The sequence below is a fragment of the Cyanistes caeruleus genome, chromosome 3, assembly GCF_971803275.1.
Source record: "Cyanistes caeruleus chromosome 3, bCyaCae1.hap1.1, whole genome shotgun sequence".
Taxonomy (NCBI): domain Eukaryota; kingdom Metazoa; phylum Chordata; class Aves; order Passeriformes; family Paridae; genus Cyanistes; species Cyanistes caeruleus.
In genome coordinates, this window is record NC_141703.1 from 30787967 (window position 1) to 30805695 (window position 17729).

At 41.0% G+C, this 17729-nt stretch overlaps 1 protein-coding gene across 2 annotated transcripts in view; it reads left to right on the forward strand.

The window, feature by feature from the left end:
• Positions 1-17729, forward strand: part of AFF3 (ALF transcription elongation factor 3) — a 318055-nt gene that overhangs the window by 268570 nt on the left and 31756 nt on the right. For both annotated transcript variants that reach the window (XM_086880460.1, XM_086880462.1), the window contains exons 10-13: positions 1990-2155; positions 9301-10338; positions 11573-11697; positions 16040-16241. In XM_086880460.1, coding sequence (XP_086736586.1) covers positions 1990-2155; positions 9301-10338; positions 11573-11697; positions 16040-16241 — 1531 coding nt within the window. The remainder of the gene's footprint in view (positions 1-1989; positions 2156-9300; positions 10339-11572; positions 11698-16039; positions 16242-17729) is intronic.

Genomic DNA, 17729 nt, shown 5'->3' on the forward strand with positions numbered 1-17729 from the left:
TCTGATGGCCTGGACCCTTTTCTAAGTCTCAGGAATTGCCTGTCATATGTGCCTTGTGCAAGGTGTCAAGTATCAGTTTTCCATAATGAAAAGCACCATTAGTATGTAAAGACAATTCATTAGGTGCAACATAGCAGAACTGTAATTAATTATTAGATATTATTTGTCACAAAATGCATCTCCAAGATCACATTGCATAAGCCACAATATTGGACTGATGAAGCATAAACAAGAGTAATGATAAACACCGGTGAATGGAGTTGGGAAGAGATGGTTATCAGAGTACCAGTGTGTTTCATGAGGGGTTTATTTAACAGTCTCATTAATGATCTGGAAAAGGAAGTGAATAACCATTTAATTAAGTTGGCATTTGATACTAAATTAGAAGTTACTGCAGACACCTCTGAGGGCAGCAAAATAAATCAAAAAGGAGCTAGAAACTTGCAAGGTAAAAAAGGAAAATGAGATCTGGTATGAAGAAAAAAAGCGAGCTAATCTCTCTGGAAGCAAATAATCATGTAGCTATCAGTAGAGGAATTGTGAAGAAAGCAGCGTTGAAAGAGAGGCAGGGATGTTAATGGACTATACATTCCTTCACAGCTCGGATATATGTTTACAGAAGCAACGCATCAAGGAGCAGGAAGGTAATAGCCCTTCACTGCAGGGCTGTAGTGAGAAGCCATCTATAATGCTGCACTCTGTTTTGGGCACCCTGTTATCAGAGAGATATAGACAAATTGGAATGAGTTCAGAAAAGAGCCATAAAAATGATCCCATATCCCTGGAGATAATGACTTATGAGGAAAGATCAGAAGAAGTAAATGTGTAAGGCCTTGTCTGAAAGATGACTGAAGAAGGACAGGAAAACAATCTGCAAAAATGTGAGAGCAAAAAGGGAGGAGGATAATTTATCATAGTAACTATTAGTAATACGATGAAATAATAAGTAACAACTATAAATTTTGAAAGGGCAACTTCAGGTTGAATGTAGGGAGAAATTTCTGACAGTGGAATTTAGGTTAGTTTGCAGAGAAGTTTCCCAGGGGTAAAAGTAAAAGCTGCATTCAAATCATTTAAAATCAAATTGGACAACTCACTAGAAAATGCACCCTGCTATAGGGAACAATATTGCATTGCCTAGGGAATAAGCTGGATGACTTAATATGATATTTCACACTCAGGTCTTTATGACTCTGATATTTTTAATATGCATGGTCAACTATTTCAGGAGAATACACATTTCTTCTGCTGTCAAGCCTGATAATACACACACTAGCATGTAAACATAACTTTAAAGAAGGCAAGTAGCTCTGCTGACAGCACTGCACTGCTGACATGCAAAAACACAAGCCTGAGCTCTTCAAGTTTTTGCAAGACTGAGTCTTAGATCTTGAATTGTCAATATCAAGATGGTATAAACATGTAGCCACATCATTTATGGGTAGGTGAAGAAGTGTACAAAATGGAAGATGGTGGTTGGAAGCTCCAGTGAAGATGTATTATTGTTGTTATTTTTGTGTTTATTGCTATTACTACTTAAGACTGGTAGTGTGGGGTTCAACTCTGTTTCTTAATTGTTCTCTTTTTTGGTCTCCTGCTTTCGCCTCTGGGCTGAGTGTTCATTAGACAGCATAAAACTGCTTTCTATATTGCTTTTTAACACTTAGTATTTTTAATATATCCTAAAATGTCTGTGGAATGGGAAAAGAGACAAGGTGAAGTGAAAACTTGATTCTCCCCCTGATGAAAAAGATGGCAAAGGCTTTAAATGGATATGAGAGTAACCCCATATCTTCCCCCCAGTTATAGCCATATAATGTTGAATTCGTTTCACTATTCATTAGCAGCAGAGACAAGCTCACAGGCATTCAGAGAGTGTGCTCCCTGAAACATCATGGTTCTTACATGTGGGGTTTTTATGTTTATGTTCTGTTTTCTTCTCTTCCCTCCCATCCCTGCACCCCGATGGGCTGTGTGTGGGGCTGGCAGCCTGGTGGTGCCGCAGTCCAATGCCCGCGCCTCGGGGCTCTCCAGCAAGGGGTCGAGCAGCAGTAGCTCCAGTGAATCCGAGACCAGCTCAGAGTCTGACTCAGAGAGTGAAAGCAGCTCCAGCGAGAGTGACGGCAGCAAGCCCTCACATTACTCCAGCCCAGAGGTAAGGGCTTCTCTCTTTATGATTTAGGGTGGCACTCCATTGCTACACTCACACCTTTTCCCAGCCAAGCCAATACAAGGAGGCTGTGAGGAGATGCATGAAAAAAAGAAAGGGGAAAGGCCCAAGGATCCTCCTCCTGGCATACTGTGAAATATATCGGGGGGGGGGGGGGGGACCTTAGGGCAGATTAAAGCATTTGAAACAAAAATGAAGAAAGAAATAACCCTGTTACATTTTCCTCAAATTGGAGATGAGTGGAGCACCTTGCAAGGTTCACAGCTTGCTTGAAGTTATATGCAACTCTGCCTCCATAGCAATGGCTTGCTTAGTGTGTAAGCTCTGATGTGGGCTTCCAGCACTGCAAGGGAACTAAAGGGAAGCTATTATAAAATCAGTTTGAGGGTGAATTTTTAAAAGAAACCAGTTATTCACTCATGCACTTCCCTTGCCTCACTCTCTAAGTGAATTATTCTCTGCTACTGCTGCCTTTATGTGATTTCTTTCAATTCACCTCCAAAATGGACTAAACTGAATTACTCATGGTGCAAAACACTGAGCCCAAACTAGTCATCTGGAAAGCTAGCACTGAAAATTTCCACATGTAGACAAGCCCTAGCCAAACTAAAATTAAACTGCCAGTGCTGTGACACCTTCTGCTTTCACCTCTGCAAAAAGCTCAATAGACACAACAAAGCTGCTTTCTCTTTTCTGCTTTTCTGCCAGGATGGACCTTTTCACATGTTTTGGTCAATACACATGTTTAGAATTAAACTATGAACTCCATAACCACATCACACACGTTAATGTATGTAAAAATATTCCAAAATCTAGCAGCAAGATTGTAAATACACATGAAATACAGTCTGTGTATTTTCTTACTCCACAAAAACCATCCAATCACTAGACTCCTCCCCCCCAAAAAAAACTATGTCTCACCTATTCTCTCACCCTGAAAAAAAAAATTATGCTGAAAAAACATCAAACCTCTCCTCATATTTTCCTTGGTTATTGGGAGACATGTTTCCAACTGAGCAAAATGCAGTACTCACAGAAATCCTTAATATATTTTTCTCAGGTTCTGTCACTTTTGTTCCTTGTTTAACACTTATCTTCTGTCTTTCCTTCACAGTACTTTCAGCCCCATTTCCAGTTAATTTTCCTCCCGCTTTATCCACTTCCTACATATCTCTCTCTTCCTTCCAGTCTCTCTTGTTACTCTCCCTGCAGTACCCCATGTCTTATTTCCCATTCAGAGCTTTCTCATCTGACCTGTTAAGACCTTGTTCTCTGTCTGCTTAATTCCCTGCTGGAATTAGCGTAAAGATCTCATGCTCAGTCTCTCCTCTCCCTGTGGGATCTCAAAAGGTGGAAGAAAAGGGGCAAAGAGAAGAAAGAAAGGGGAAGAAAGTATGAGATGAAAGAAGGAGAAGCACAGGAAGGGAGGAGTGGTTACTATCTAGGTAGATACCCATTCTGCTTGGACCCAAGAGCAGCAATTCCTCAAAGAATGCACAAAGCTAATTAACTGAGGCAGGTCATGGATTTCATAAAGTCCAGCAGAGAACTAAGTCATGGAATCATGGAGGAAGTGCCTCCTCTTAAGCATTTTATAGATACCCTCTTGAGATCTGTGGAACTACTTTTGTACAGAGCCTGAGCTGTCAGTGATCATTGTCACGAAACAATTGCCCCACTCCAACAGATTGCTTGTCTCTTTGCATTATATTTGTGTGGTTTGCCTTCTAGGACATGCTGCATGAAACATACCTACACAAAAATGTAAGTGACTTAAAAATGTGATGGCTGCAGTGATTTTCATAGGCAATTTTCATCCCTTGATGGGATATGGGAGACAGCACACACAGATAGAGTGTGGGTGTCCCAGGGAAGTAGAATACCTGTGTTTTCCCCAAGGGTAAATGCTTTTCCAGGCCTATCATATGACTGATTGCACCAGTTCAAACATGCTCAAGTGATGTCTGACTGAAAGTCCTATTATCTTTGCATAAATGCTTTATCTTACATTTATGCACCCAGTGAAGCCATGTTCCTAAAGTATATGCCAGTTTCTTACCCAGTAAATGGAAAGAGACAGGTCCTTCAAAGCTCTCTAAATGGAGGCCATGTCCACATAAGTAGTGGATTCAATTCTAGATTTAGTCTTAAAATTAATGTAGTCTGTTGGAGAAGACAAAAAAGTAAATACATCTTGGTTTTTCATTTAGCATTAACTGGTGCTTTCAGGTTCAATGAACTTGACTAGTCCAGCAGAACGCTGGGCAAGAACTCTTTATTTAAAGGTTGGGAGGAACTTAATGTAGAAATCTGCAAACCATTATGGTGCCTTCATTCTTTTTTTTCCTTCCCATAATCTGAAATATTATATGCATATTCTCAAAGATTTTTATTTCTGGGACAGTGTATCTTCTGCATTTGAGGTTATATAACAATTCAAGTGCTGTTTCATGTCTTCTGTAATTTTTCCTCATCTCATTTTGAGATTTTCAAGTTGTCCTCAGGTGCCTAGATGCAGTTGCCTAGAATGTAAAAGCAGCTCATTGTAAAGCCTACATATAAAGTAGATTAGATGAATTGCACCCTAAAAGTGTCTGTTTCTTTCCATTGACTATTTAGAGCCTGTAGTGACTAGCTCAGCTGTCTTCACTTTATGTCTGCAGTAAACTAAGAATAATGGCTGAGCTAGAACAGGAGACAACATTCAAACTGGTTTCAGTGATGTGGACAAATTAAGGTGCCTCAGACATTAATGGGAGTAGTTAAAGTTTTGTGGACTGCCAAACCTAAAATTATGAACAAGGAACTGAGACTTCTATCTACTGTTTCTTTGCCGAAGTCATGAATTCTTTGTATGACCTTAATTAATGTCATAAATGAGGAATCTGGAAAACAGTGACATCTTATCCTTTTTCAGATGGTTGAAAAAGAATTGTGTGTCAAGTATATAGAAAAAGCTACATTTCTAAAGCTAAAAATGTGGTTAGTTTGTTCTTTTTTCCATTGAATTAGCCTGCAAGCCTTTACTAAAGCTGCATTTGGCTAGCCACAAATTCCTACTATGAGGGAGGACAAGAATGAGGAATGGGCAGGAAGGAGGCAGAGAAGCTATCACATGGGACAAAGGATCACTGGCCTCTCAACAGTAATCAGTCCAGAAGAGAAAAATGCCCATTTATGAGCCCCACCAGCCCCACTTACCAGATGCAATGGGCTTTACAGATTTTGTTGTTGTGACTAGTTCACAACTGTTAGTTTCTTCCTCCTTTTTAAGGAGTCACATATACAAAAGAAAATGGAATTTTTAAGGAGTCACATATACAAAAGAAAATGGAATTTTACCACTAGACCAGCTGTAAACACTATCATTACCTTTGTAAATAGGATTCATGGTTTTTGGCTGTCCTGTGAACTATTATTGACAAAGACTGCAAGCAACACTCTCCCTTCACTCCAGAAAACGCTTTGGCCAAAAACCACCTCTCACAGTATATGTGTGCTGTGCCTAACACTTGGGAATGCCCAGTTCAAATTTGTTAAAGTACTAGCAGCAATGTTAATAGTAGCAATGAAGTAATAGTAATAATCATCATCATCTTCTTCTTCATCATCATTGCTGTCTGTGCCTTTAAACATAATGGGAAAGCACCACATTTGTATGGGGATTGCCCTGACTGAAGTATTTGATAGCAGGGCAGCACAAGCAAATTTCCCCAAGGGTAAATTTGTACATGGCAGAGTAGCTTGCAGGGATGGTGGACTAACTCCATGCAGATTTTATGGGCTCTCTTATCTCTCAGTGAATGTGGTGTCTACTTCAAGTTTATCACACAATAGCCACACCTTAGGTCCCTCATTGCAATAACAAGCACAGAATGACCCTATTATACTGGCATTGTTTAACAACCCTTTACCCTCAGAAGTGTTTCTGGATAACATTTTGACAAGTTTCTTTTTGGATGCATGCCATTCATGCCTCTGGTTGCACTTGCAGCCTTGAAGAGATCTGAGATATATATAGACTTGCTGCATAGGAGTCATCCCACCTAAATTTGCACACTTCTCCTGTAGATACCTACATCTGCTCACCACTTCAGCCTCCCCTTTACAGTCTGTGGAGAGGAAAAGATGTTTTTAGGGCCCAGCTCATCTGGCCTATTTCATATGTCTATTTCAAGAGGAATTTTTCACACCCTAGAAGGCTAGTCCACTGACTGGAGAAGGAACTTGTTGACTAGCTAAGATATAGGTGTCTGTGTTGTACAGATGAATCCACCCACAATATTTAAGGAAATGTATCACATCCCCCTGTTTCTTCATGAAGCCTGGCACATGTGTATGTGTGTGATACATTGATCCCTGAAAGTGTCTTTGTTCTGTTAAGTTTCCTGGTTTAAGTTTTCATGCCAAACCTATATTTAATTGCAAGTCAGCTGATCACAGACTGTTATTCCTATAGCTGGTGCCCATCTGGACAGCAGTGGCTTTACCCCAGTTGAAAACTGCCCAGATCTCTAAAAGGCCCTAGGGACAGCATTTTTCCATGACACCAAAACCTATGGACAGAGAGCATTTTGGTATCAGAATATTCTGGATATATATTCATATGTATCTCTATCCTTACATGCTGCTGAAAAACTTCCAGTTCAACTTTTCTTCCATAGAATGGTGTGTGGAGCAGGAATTAGGGATTTTCTTTTTCTCCCACAATTAATTACAATTAGGTATGTATAATGGATGGGCAAAAATTTTCAAGTGAATTTTCCTAGTCCATTTTTTTACCAGTCCTGTTATCTATTCTTGGCTGTCATGACTTGTTCTCTTGCAAGGTACTTTCTTTTTTTTTTTTTTTTAATATGATCTCAAAGTACAGTAATTTTCAGTTAGAACAATTGAATAAATTATTTCCAAAAATGAACTGGCATCACTCGTGTACACTGACATTCTCAAATATTCCAAAATGGTATCAGAGCCCAAAATTAGTAGGAAAAGTTTTAAAATTCTGATTTTTTTAGATTTGGATCATTTTAATTTACCTGATGGGCTGCAGATATTTTACTTTTTTCAGATGCATCTTAAAGGATTTTTTTAGCAGACAGATCTTAGGGTTTTTTTTCAGAAGCCACAAGGATTTGAATTTGTATTTAACTAAACCTCAAAAGTGCACCTGAAACTCCTGACAAAACCAGTAAAGCTGGTAACAGTGTTTTTATTAAAAACAGAGTTTTTATTAAACTTCATAGTTGGCAAATAGGTTGGTAGGAGTATAGGTATTATGCCAAAATAGCAGACATGCTACTCTAGGAAAGTTCTGTGCTGCCAGGTTATGACACTACAGTATGTAATCACTTTTTTTCTGCTGGTTTACTGTGATCCCTTGACATCAGTGAGCCACATTTTCAAGAATTACAAGATACATAAAGAGGCAGAATGGGATGTAACAGACGAATTAGAAGTTTTTTTGACTTTCCATGCAGCACTCACTTTGACCTATACTTACGGACAGAAATGTATTCTTCCCCATGTGCTTCTGATGTATCTCTTTTTCTGAAATACACCTGAACAATGGAAAGACTTCCATGTATACTGAACCTTTTATTATATATCTAGTAAATTCAGTATGTGCACAGTGAATGGCACTAAACAAATCTATCTGTATTTTCACTGGCAATAAAAAAAAAGGCTGTTCATTTTTAGATAAAGAGTTAAGGGTTGTAGAAATACAGCTTCATCCAAGAGAAATATTTGACCATCCATTTTCAAGATTTACAGCTCAGGAAAGAAATTCCTCAAGTAAGATATTAAGGAGCATGCTTTAAAAAACTTAAATGTAAGGCAGTCCTGCAAACTTCCCGTAGGTCTGGGCTAATGAGTAAATCATTAATGAGTAAATTAGACACTTTAGGTAGAAGGAATATTTTTATCATATGAATTCCAATGTCTAATTTTTTTGCTTATTTTAGGAGCCTTTGCTCCATGTAGAGTGCATACAATCCTCTGTGGGTGATTCTTAAGGCGCCCTTGGCTGTACAGGAAACCTGTGTTGCCCTCAGGCATCTACTTTAAATAAGAAGTAAGATACTCTTTTAAGTTAGAGACTGTGGATATTGTCTCTTGAGCAAACTTTCTTCCAGAGCACTGATGGTTTTCATGTTCGACTAGTGACACAGTTTTTTGATCATTCACATGCAGTAGCCTAGTGAACCAAATATTGGTTTCATCTGAGGAAATTAAGAAATTTTTTGCTTTTACTTTTACTAGGTTATGGCTAGCCATCTACTCCATCATCTATTTCTCTTTGGGATTTTTCCTTTCTTCTTTGTTTTATTACATTCAAATTACTGATTGCAAGAAGCACTAGAAAACAGTCACACGTTGTTCTGAAACAACATTGTCTCAGCTGTGGTTATATTTGAAAAAATGATTATCCCACTTCTTCCCTGTCCAAACACCATTATGTTTTAGATGTACTCTTATAACTTGATAGTGTTGTGACAGACATTAAAAGAAAATCTAACAGCCACACAATACTCACAAAATGAACCCACAAGAGCACCACCACACAACAAATGTTTGTGGATTATAATGTCAATACCAGGCAGATTACATGAAGTGCCTGGTAAGCCCTCCAATTCCCCACCACATGCCACTTTGTATGCTCTTTGAATGCTTTCTGTATTTACTTCAATTGCACAGGACACAAAATACACATCCCTATCTTTCCTGATAGCTATCCTCCCCTAGCCTCAGCTGTACCCCTGCCTTGTTTTCCTCCCTTCCTATCACCATTGCATTTTTTTTCTATTTGGAAACTTGGAAGTGTTTCCCAGTAGAGCCAATGGCAGTACTGCTCTGGTGAATCACCCTTGGAAACGATGCATCACAGAAGCCCTTCTCATCTCCAAATCCCATTCTGAAACCAGAAACATCCCAGTTTGCAAGGCATGAGCCCTGTCCTGCCACGCAGGGCCAGTGCCAAGGGGTTGCCATAGGTTGGGGCGGCTCTTGTATCGAAGGAAAATCTCTGTGGTGGCCAGAGGGATGCGACGTTTCGGTGCCCCTGAGGGACGCCCGGGGTGGGGACAGCAGGGTCTTGGCACTAAGCTCGTTGCCTTCTGTTTCCCTTTCAGCCTGAGCCGCCCTCGTCCAACAAGTGGCAGCTGGACAAGTGGCTGAACAAAGTTACCCCTCACAAAGCGCCCATCCTAACCCACCACGATGGCCCGGCGCTGGAAGCCCATCCCTACTACGGCCGGGTGAAGGCAGAGCGGCAGGAAGGACAGAAGACCCCGGCTGAGGGCCCGGCCGAGCACCGCAGTGAGGAGAGCCGCACCGCCGCCGCCGCCGCCGCCGCCGGGGACGGGCCGCGGCCTAGGACCGCCAACAAAGCACCAGGCAGCAAGGGCAGCCGGCAGAAGTCACCCCTCGCTGCCGACGGCGGGCCGCCGAGGCGGGCAGCGGGGAAAAAGGCACCGCGGCGAGCCGAGAGGAACTCCGCCGGAGACGGGCCCCCCTGCCCCAGCGCAGAGGAGCCCCCCCGGAGCCACGGCTTCCCTGAAAGCGCTGCTGCCGAGGCGCCCAGGGCCCGGCCCGGCGGCGGCGGCTGCAGAGCGGGGCACCGCCGGGAGCCCCGCTCAGCTGCAGCTGGTGAGAAGCGGCGGGCCCGAGGGCCGAGCAAAACGGCGCCCAAATCCAAGGAGTTCATCGAGACCGAGTCTTCATCCTCATCATCCTCCTCCGACTCAGGCTCTGAGTCGGAGCGGGAGGAGCGCCCGCTGCCCAAGGCGCCAGCGGCCGCCGGGCCTGAGCCGCGGGCTGCCAAGGACGCGGGGACCGGCACCGCCAGCAAACCCCACGGCGGCTGCAGTGCCTTTGGCTCTATTAATGCCAGGACTAGTAGTGAAATAGCAAAGGAACTGGAGGAACAGTTTTACACCCTGGTTCCTTTCGGTAGGAATGAGCTCCTGTCTCCTCTGAAAGACAGTGATGAGGTAAAGTCGCTGTGGGTCAACATTGACTTGGCTCTTTTGTCCAGGATTCCAGAGCGTTTGCCCGAAGAACCGCTGGCCATGAGCGCCGGAGCAAACCAGGCGGCCAGCTTCCCGCAGGGTAGTAGTGCTGAACCCCCCGCAGAGAAGGGTTTACCGAAATCTAGAAGGAAACGCAAGGTGAGCTGCTGGGGAACCGATCAGAGGGGTAGGGGAAGCCTCCAGTGAGTGAGAGGCAAACACCACTTGCGCCCACATCCAGTGCTCGATGGCCGCATCTTCTCCAGGCTGGCGTTTCAGAGCTGGGATTTGTCCCTGCTCTCCACGTAGGGACTGGCCAAACCCCAGGGGAAATGCCGTCTCTGGAGGTGATGAAATTCCTGGCCGCGAGGGATCACAGCTCTTTGGAGACAGAGTTTACTGCTGGCATGTGCCTTTGCATGCCTTAGCGAAGGCACTGCCTTTATAGTAGCATAATTTTCTCTCCTGAGGCTTCTCTCAAAACCTGAGCATTTGGAAATAATGCTCAGGTCAGCAAAGGGACAACTGTCTGCTGTCTTGTCATAGTCTACACAGTATCATTGTGTGTGTGGTAAAAAAAGAGGCAGCATTTCTTTCCCTTCTGACTGTCAGCAAGAGGCAAGCCCTTCAGCCCCAGCAGGGAGCCCTGGCTGTGTGAGGGATGCATTTGCAGAGACCTGGGACCTGACTGGTTCCAGATCCTGGTTCCCTCACACCCTGGTGGCCCCATTTTCCCTTGGGGCTATAGTGCATTAGCTGCCCCCTCCTCATCAGCACTGTCACAGTGCTTGGATGGGCACAGCCCTCTGCTCACATCCACCCTTCTGTCCTACTTCTTACTTTCTGGTGCCAAGGGGAAAGGCCCCTCCACTCCATGGCCAAAGCTGTCCATCTAGCAGGCTTTCTGGTCTTTTTGTACCAATCTGACCCCAAAATTAATTCTGAACTGCAATCACCATCTGCTCAGTTTCTGGACAGTTTTGCTGTGCAGCCAGTCATCTGTTGCCCTCTAAGCTACTGTATGCGTGCAGATGGACCTGTGTATTTTTGAAGACCATTTATCAAAAGCAGTCTTCCATATCGTTTTATCTTTCTTCATTTTTTCATTCTTCTTTTATTGGTATCTGGAAGGTGGCAGCCCTGGTTCAAGTGGGGAAATGGTGGAAACCAAGTTTTGTATTGTACCCTTTCTTTACATGCTGCCTCTTTAGTTTTTGGGGTTTTTTTAAGACATGGTCCAATCATCTCTGATTCCATGTTAGCTGTATACTCAAACACAGTATCATCATTTGTAACAAAATGACAGAAAATACCAGACCCAGACTTGCTGAAATATTTTTGTATCTGTAGTAAATCCAAACCATAAAAAAATATTACTTTTCTCTTCACTCAGTGTGAGAATGAGGAAGAGTGCAGAGACATCAAGAAGACTCACTTAGAGCGAGAGAGTTCTTCACGATTAGCTGCCTCTGCCCAAAGCATCACAACAGCAAATCACTGCAATATGAATGAAAATAGGTAAGCTTTTTCCTTGTTAGTTACCACTGAATCATACAGCTAGTTGCAGTTTATTGCCAGGTGTTATTTTTTCCTTTAGTATGATTTATTTTTTAATTATCACATTTTATGTTGAAAAATTAACTGCTGCAGTCTCTGTTCTTCTAGTTTAATGATGAAATTAGTAGCTCCTGACACATTCGTGTACTTAGGTTTTTGTCCTGTTGCACAAAGAAGTTGTGAGGCTCATGGAACAAGTAATTATAGCTAGAGCAGTGTGATTTCCAAGACATATTCCCTAACACTGTGTTGTAGACAGCAATTCACATATATAACCATCTTACAGCCTTTTCTTTACTTTATTTACTTACAAGTTTCAAGCTTTAAGTTTGACTGTATAAATAGAATTATGTATCAGCTCTGTGGAAAAGATTGAAAAAAATATTCATAACAATGCCTGCAATACTCAGCTCTAGAAGATATCTGAGAATCAGTATTTTTGAGATTACAAGCATTCCATTCTTTGTAATTAGTAAGTATTCTAGGACAAGGAACTTAAGACTTTTTAAAAAGTGAGATTTTTGAAGGATGTAGGGCATGAAACAAAAGATGAATATTTAGCATTCACTGGCATGGTTTATGCACACAGAGCCCTATCAATGTTGGAGCAATCACACTTCCAGCAGTCTGCTGGAACTGCTTCCAGCAGTCAAACTTAGACATACATGTTTTCAGAGTTCAGCTGCATGCTGCTTTGTACATGCTGGTTATCAGTATTTTTTTATTATTATTATTATTACTATTTTTCTGGTAGTATCAGGGTACATCTTGGGATGAAATTGCTACAAAATAAGAAAATATTTGTATTTACTGTAGTAGGATTTTCTATTGCACACATCTTGGATGAGATTGAACAATTCTTGTCATTAATACTGGAAAAAATAATGAAGAAAACTGATATATATAGTGTTTATGCAAAAATATGCATTCAATTTCTTTGTCCTGACATGTCACATATGTTTCATAAAGTGAAAACAATGCCCAGAATGGCTCCTTTCTTGTGAGTGGTTGCATGCTTTCCTGTTATCCCAGTGTCAATATGGTTTATGTTGCATTAATTTTCAGAGAGTAGCATGGCTGCCATAGCTAGCTGTGTCACAGGGTTAATTCTGTGGTTCCTGGAAGCAAGACAGTGGTTTGTGTTTTTCTTGACCTTATATTCAGTACTTCCAGTAGCAACTGTGTATTAGTGAAACAATTTCTGAAATGTACAGTTGCCTCTTAATTGCTACAGTTGCCTCCTGGTTTGCCCCGCTTCCGAGATGCTTTTGTGGTTTGTGCCACAGTGTAGAACATGTTATCAAATGCTGATATTCCCACTGCTGAGGAAGGGCTACTGAGGCTGTAGCTAAACCAGCAGGGCAGCTATCAGGACCTCCTGGTCATCTTGCAACCAGCATCTATCTGCTCATGCTGGCACAGCCCCTCTCCAGTTACACCACCATAGATGGCTCTGAGGTTCTCCTGTAAATATACTCGCAAAACTTGTTTGGAACCAAACCTCTTTTTTCCTTTTCCTTTTCCTTTTCCTTTTCCTTTTCCTTTTCCTTTTCCTTTTCCTTTTCCTTTTCCTTTTCCTTTTCCTTTTCCTTTTCCTTTTCCTTTTCCTTTTCCTTTTCCTTTTCCTTTTCCTTTTCCTTTTCCTTTTCCTTTTCCTCCTTCTTTACCGTTTCATTTCTCTTTTCCTTTTTCTTCTTTTTCTTCTTTTGCTTTTCCTTTTCCCTTCTCTTTTCCTTTTCTTTTTTCTTCTCCTCCTCCTGTCTCTTTTACTTATCATTTTCCCTTTTCTATTTATTCTTTCTTTTTCTCTTGCTTTTTCCTTCTTTTAATTTGGGTTGGGTTTTTTTTTGCCAGAGTAGTAGTATTCGTCTCCCAGTAAAGCCAGCCAGACAGTTTGGGCAGCAGAGTTGTGGGCTGCAATAAGAGGAACAAGACCACCTTCAGCTATGAGCATTTTCTGTTGTGGAATTACAGTCTGAGATGCAGACTAAGTAAGGTCCTGCTTGACAAGAAAGCTCAGAGATACCCCAAATCTCTTGCACCTTTATCAGCTCCACAGTCTGCCCATTCCCGGCAGATGTCAGCCTTGAGACTGTCCTCTGCTGCAAGTTGTCCTGCATGGCCTCTCAGTGTAAGATGTACTGCTGCACTTCGGCTGCTCACACTTTGTTTAGGTGGGCCCTACTCAGTGTCCAAAGGCCCTGTAAGGGGTGTTCAGCACAAGTAGAAATGTCAGCTCCTCCTCATAAGTTCAAGGCTGTTGAGATCAGTAGCACAGAAAATAGGCCCTTATCTGTGGTGCCTGGCTCTGACACCCAGGAGAGCACTGAGTTTAGCATAGTATCATGGAGACAGCTTTTAAAGTTAAGTGGAGAAATTGGGAATGTGAGTGTGTAATTTAGATAGAGTTTTCTTAAGTCACTGGGTGAGAAAGTTAGAGTTTAGGGTTTAAGCTATTTTAGAAAGTAAGACACAAGATGGAAGATTTAGGGCGTTGTCCCTTTCTTCTTCTTCCTTCTTCTTCTTTTTTCTTCTTCTTTCTTCTTCCTTCTTCATTGCCCTCTTCTAAGGGTTTTTGTGTAATAATGAGTGATTGGATAGAGAATGCTGCAGTGCTGCACACAGGTGTTGGGTCAGATCACTAAGAGAAATAACTTACTTGGCATTTGATTACTGGACAAATAGACAAATAAAAAACCTTGAAGAGATTCTCCGTTAGCCATCTTGCACCTTTCTATCTTAGTGTATGTAGCTCCTTGTACTCTGTTTATATGTAATATAAATAAGGAAAGAATAAACAACTGAGCCCAAACACAAGAAAACAGTCTCTCTCTCTTGTCAATCCCCAGTCCTGGGGAAAAGAACCCAACCACCAGTGTCACCACCACATAGGGCTAAGCTCTTGAGGGTTGTGTATACTTCCAAAGAGCCGTGCCTTCCCTTGGATGTTTTAGGCCCATATTTTGACAGTGATGTATCTATCAACATGGGTAGCCGAGGCGTGGGTTTATGTTTGAAAAGAGGAAAAGAAATTACAGCATCAGTCTGCACATTCAACATAGTGCTAAAGATCTTATTTTTCTTAGGGGGAGAAGAAGGGCACAGTTGTCTATCTTTCACACTCTGAGTCTTGCTTTTGTAAACATCATTGGTCATTAAAGCAAAACCGTTGACATGGTGTTTTAAAGGTACTATGCCATGTGAAACAGTAAAAGTTCTGAATTACGATTCATGGCTTCTTTTACAGCTACTTTTTAAAAAGACTTGCCAGATAAATGGACAAATGTATGATAAGAGCACATTTAATTAGCTCTGTTCCCTGAAATTATGTGCAGAAATGAAGTATAGTTTTTACTGTATTCTTTTTTGTGATTCCATTAAGTGTATATTGTCTGATACAGTAACTATAAAGAAGTGAGAATTGTCCATAAAAAGTAATAGGCTGAATAAAGGGGAATGTGACAGGGAAAGGTATAGTGTTAAAATTGTCTTTCTGACCTTAATCACAGTTTTAGTTTTAATGCCAACTATCTCCTTAAAAAAACTGGCATTTTTTGTGTGTTGCTTTAAGATTTTCAGCTAAATATTTTCTTCAAATTAGTGCATCTGAAGTTTATTTCTGGGCATATTTATATGGTCTGTCTGATTTCTCATCCAAAACTTCTCCCAAGTAAATGAAAGCTGAAAATATTGTCTGTGTAACAGCTTTCTGCTTTAGAAGATAGAGCAGCTCACATTTCTCTGTGTCTACTGTTTGCATATGTTTCCTTTTGTCTGCATTATCAGCCTATCTTTCTTTGTCTTCAAAATCTGTATTAGATTAGTATAAACACTGCTACCAAAGGCTGGGCACTGAGCACAAAGACAAGCCAGTCATCTTTAAACACATTTCCTGTTTTAGTTCACATATGGTTTTATTGCCATGGCTTATAAATTGTCACCTGTAATGGTGAAATAGGGCTCCATAACCTGAACTTACACTTCAGAGCCTAATCTTCATCTCCAGCTATCCCTTAAGAAATGGTGAGCAAGTAGCCATTTATCTCTATATTTTTTTTCAAGTACTCTGATACAGACTTTATATTAGCTCCAGAATGACAATTTGCCTTGAAGGGAAAGAGAAGAAACATGATACAAATTTGTAAATGAACTCTTGGTCCCAATACTGTAAGCTCGTTTCCAGATACCAATAGACTTTATCCTGCCAGCAGGTTTTAAATTCAAAGTTTTGGTAATATATAAAACATTTACCTTTCTCAAAGCCAGCTTTGTGACACTCCATTACTGTAATTTCCATTTCCAGCTTGGCAATACCAATAAATAAAAATGAGAAAATGCTTCGGTCACCCGTCTCTCCCCTCTCTGATGCATCAAAACACAAATATTCCAGCGATGATTTAACTTCCTCCAGCAGACCTAATGGCAGCAGTCTATTACCTTCAATCTCCTCCAGCAAAAAACATAAGGGTGAAATCCAGTCGCAGCCACATCCTGGAGACTTCAATGTAAGTGTATGCTGCTCAAATATAAAGCTTAGCAGTATATTTTCCACTTTGTATTGCAGTCTGTGATAGTTTTGCAGAATGTTATGCAAAAAAAAAAAAAAGAAAAAAGTTGTAATAATGAATGTTATTTTCTAAGTTCAGCTTTTCTGGTTTGGAGTTTAGCAAGGCATAGAAGAAAGGAAAGATGGCAGGCTGTAAAACAGGCAAATAGCAAAGGCTACATAAGCAAGAGGTAAAAGCTAATGGACCCAAACAAATGGCTTTAGGCCTCCAGAGCATTGCTTGGGCATGATGCAAGCCCCCTACATTCATGGTGCATAAGCCCCCATGCTTACGGACTCACTCAGCCACTGCCTAACCATGGGTGTGCCTGCAGACAAATTTTTCTACCCGTCTCAGAAAAAACTTCTTCAGATTCCGCTTATACCAGTGACATCTTAGCACCAGCCTCACAACTCAGTTCCATCAGAGTTGTATTCATATCCTTATCAGAGAGTCTTGCCCAGAGCACACTTCCAGGTAAGGCTGTACTACAGCATTGTTCTGTGGCCTCTGCCTTCAGAGCACAGAGAGAGAGGAGTAGATGCTGCTCCTGTTTCTGCATGAGTTCTGTAATTAGAATGATGAAGACCTTGTTAGCTCTTTTGATTGAAGGAATTTCCATCTCTCTCTCATCTCATCTTTCAAAATCATACCCTACCCTCCAGCCTACAGGACACTGAGAGTAGATGATCAAGGGCAGACTACTGTCACCTCCTCCCCATGACATTGTTCTGCTTTGTGCAAAATACCTAGAAGAAGCAATTTGGATACCATCATCTTGATTCCCACTGCTGTAGCATCTAGAGAAGCTGTAAAGGCACTCTGCTGCCCATGTTCCTCTCCTTGCTACAAAAGCTATTCACGTTTTTCATTCTGTATCTGTTTGCTGTGTTTGTTATTTAATGTACAAGAGGCTTCAAAAGCCTAAGTATTTGTGCCTAAGCAACTAGAAAAGCAAGCTACCTGAATTGTAGCAGCAGTCTCTTCCAGCAATTTTTGCTGTGGGGATAAGTGACCCCCTGTGTCTGTTAAGTATATATATATATATATATATATATATATATATATATATATATATATACTTTTTTTTTTTTTTTAATGGAGGAGGAAGTAATAAATATTATCTTAATTTTGGACACATTTTCAAAAATGAGTTACCATAAATTGTGTTTTCCAAGGCTATCTCACAGATGCTTTTGGTAAACTGAAAAAAACAAAGTACATAAAATATTCCAGTAAAAAGGCCTTTAACATATAATAGTTACTAATTTATTTTTCATTAATTAAATGTAAAGTTTTAAACATTTTAACTTCCAAAACATAAATTTAGAAGTTTATAACCCATTCAGAATTATAATTATGATTCTTCACTGGGTATCTTGAAAATAATTTAAATTCCTTCACAGGTAAATGTGCTGGAAATCAAAAGTAAAAGGTGATTGCTTT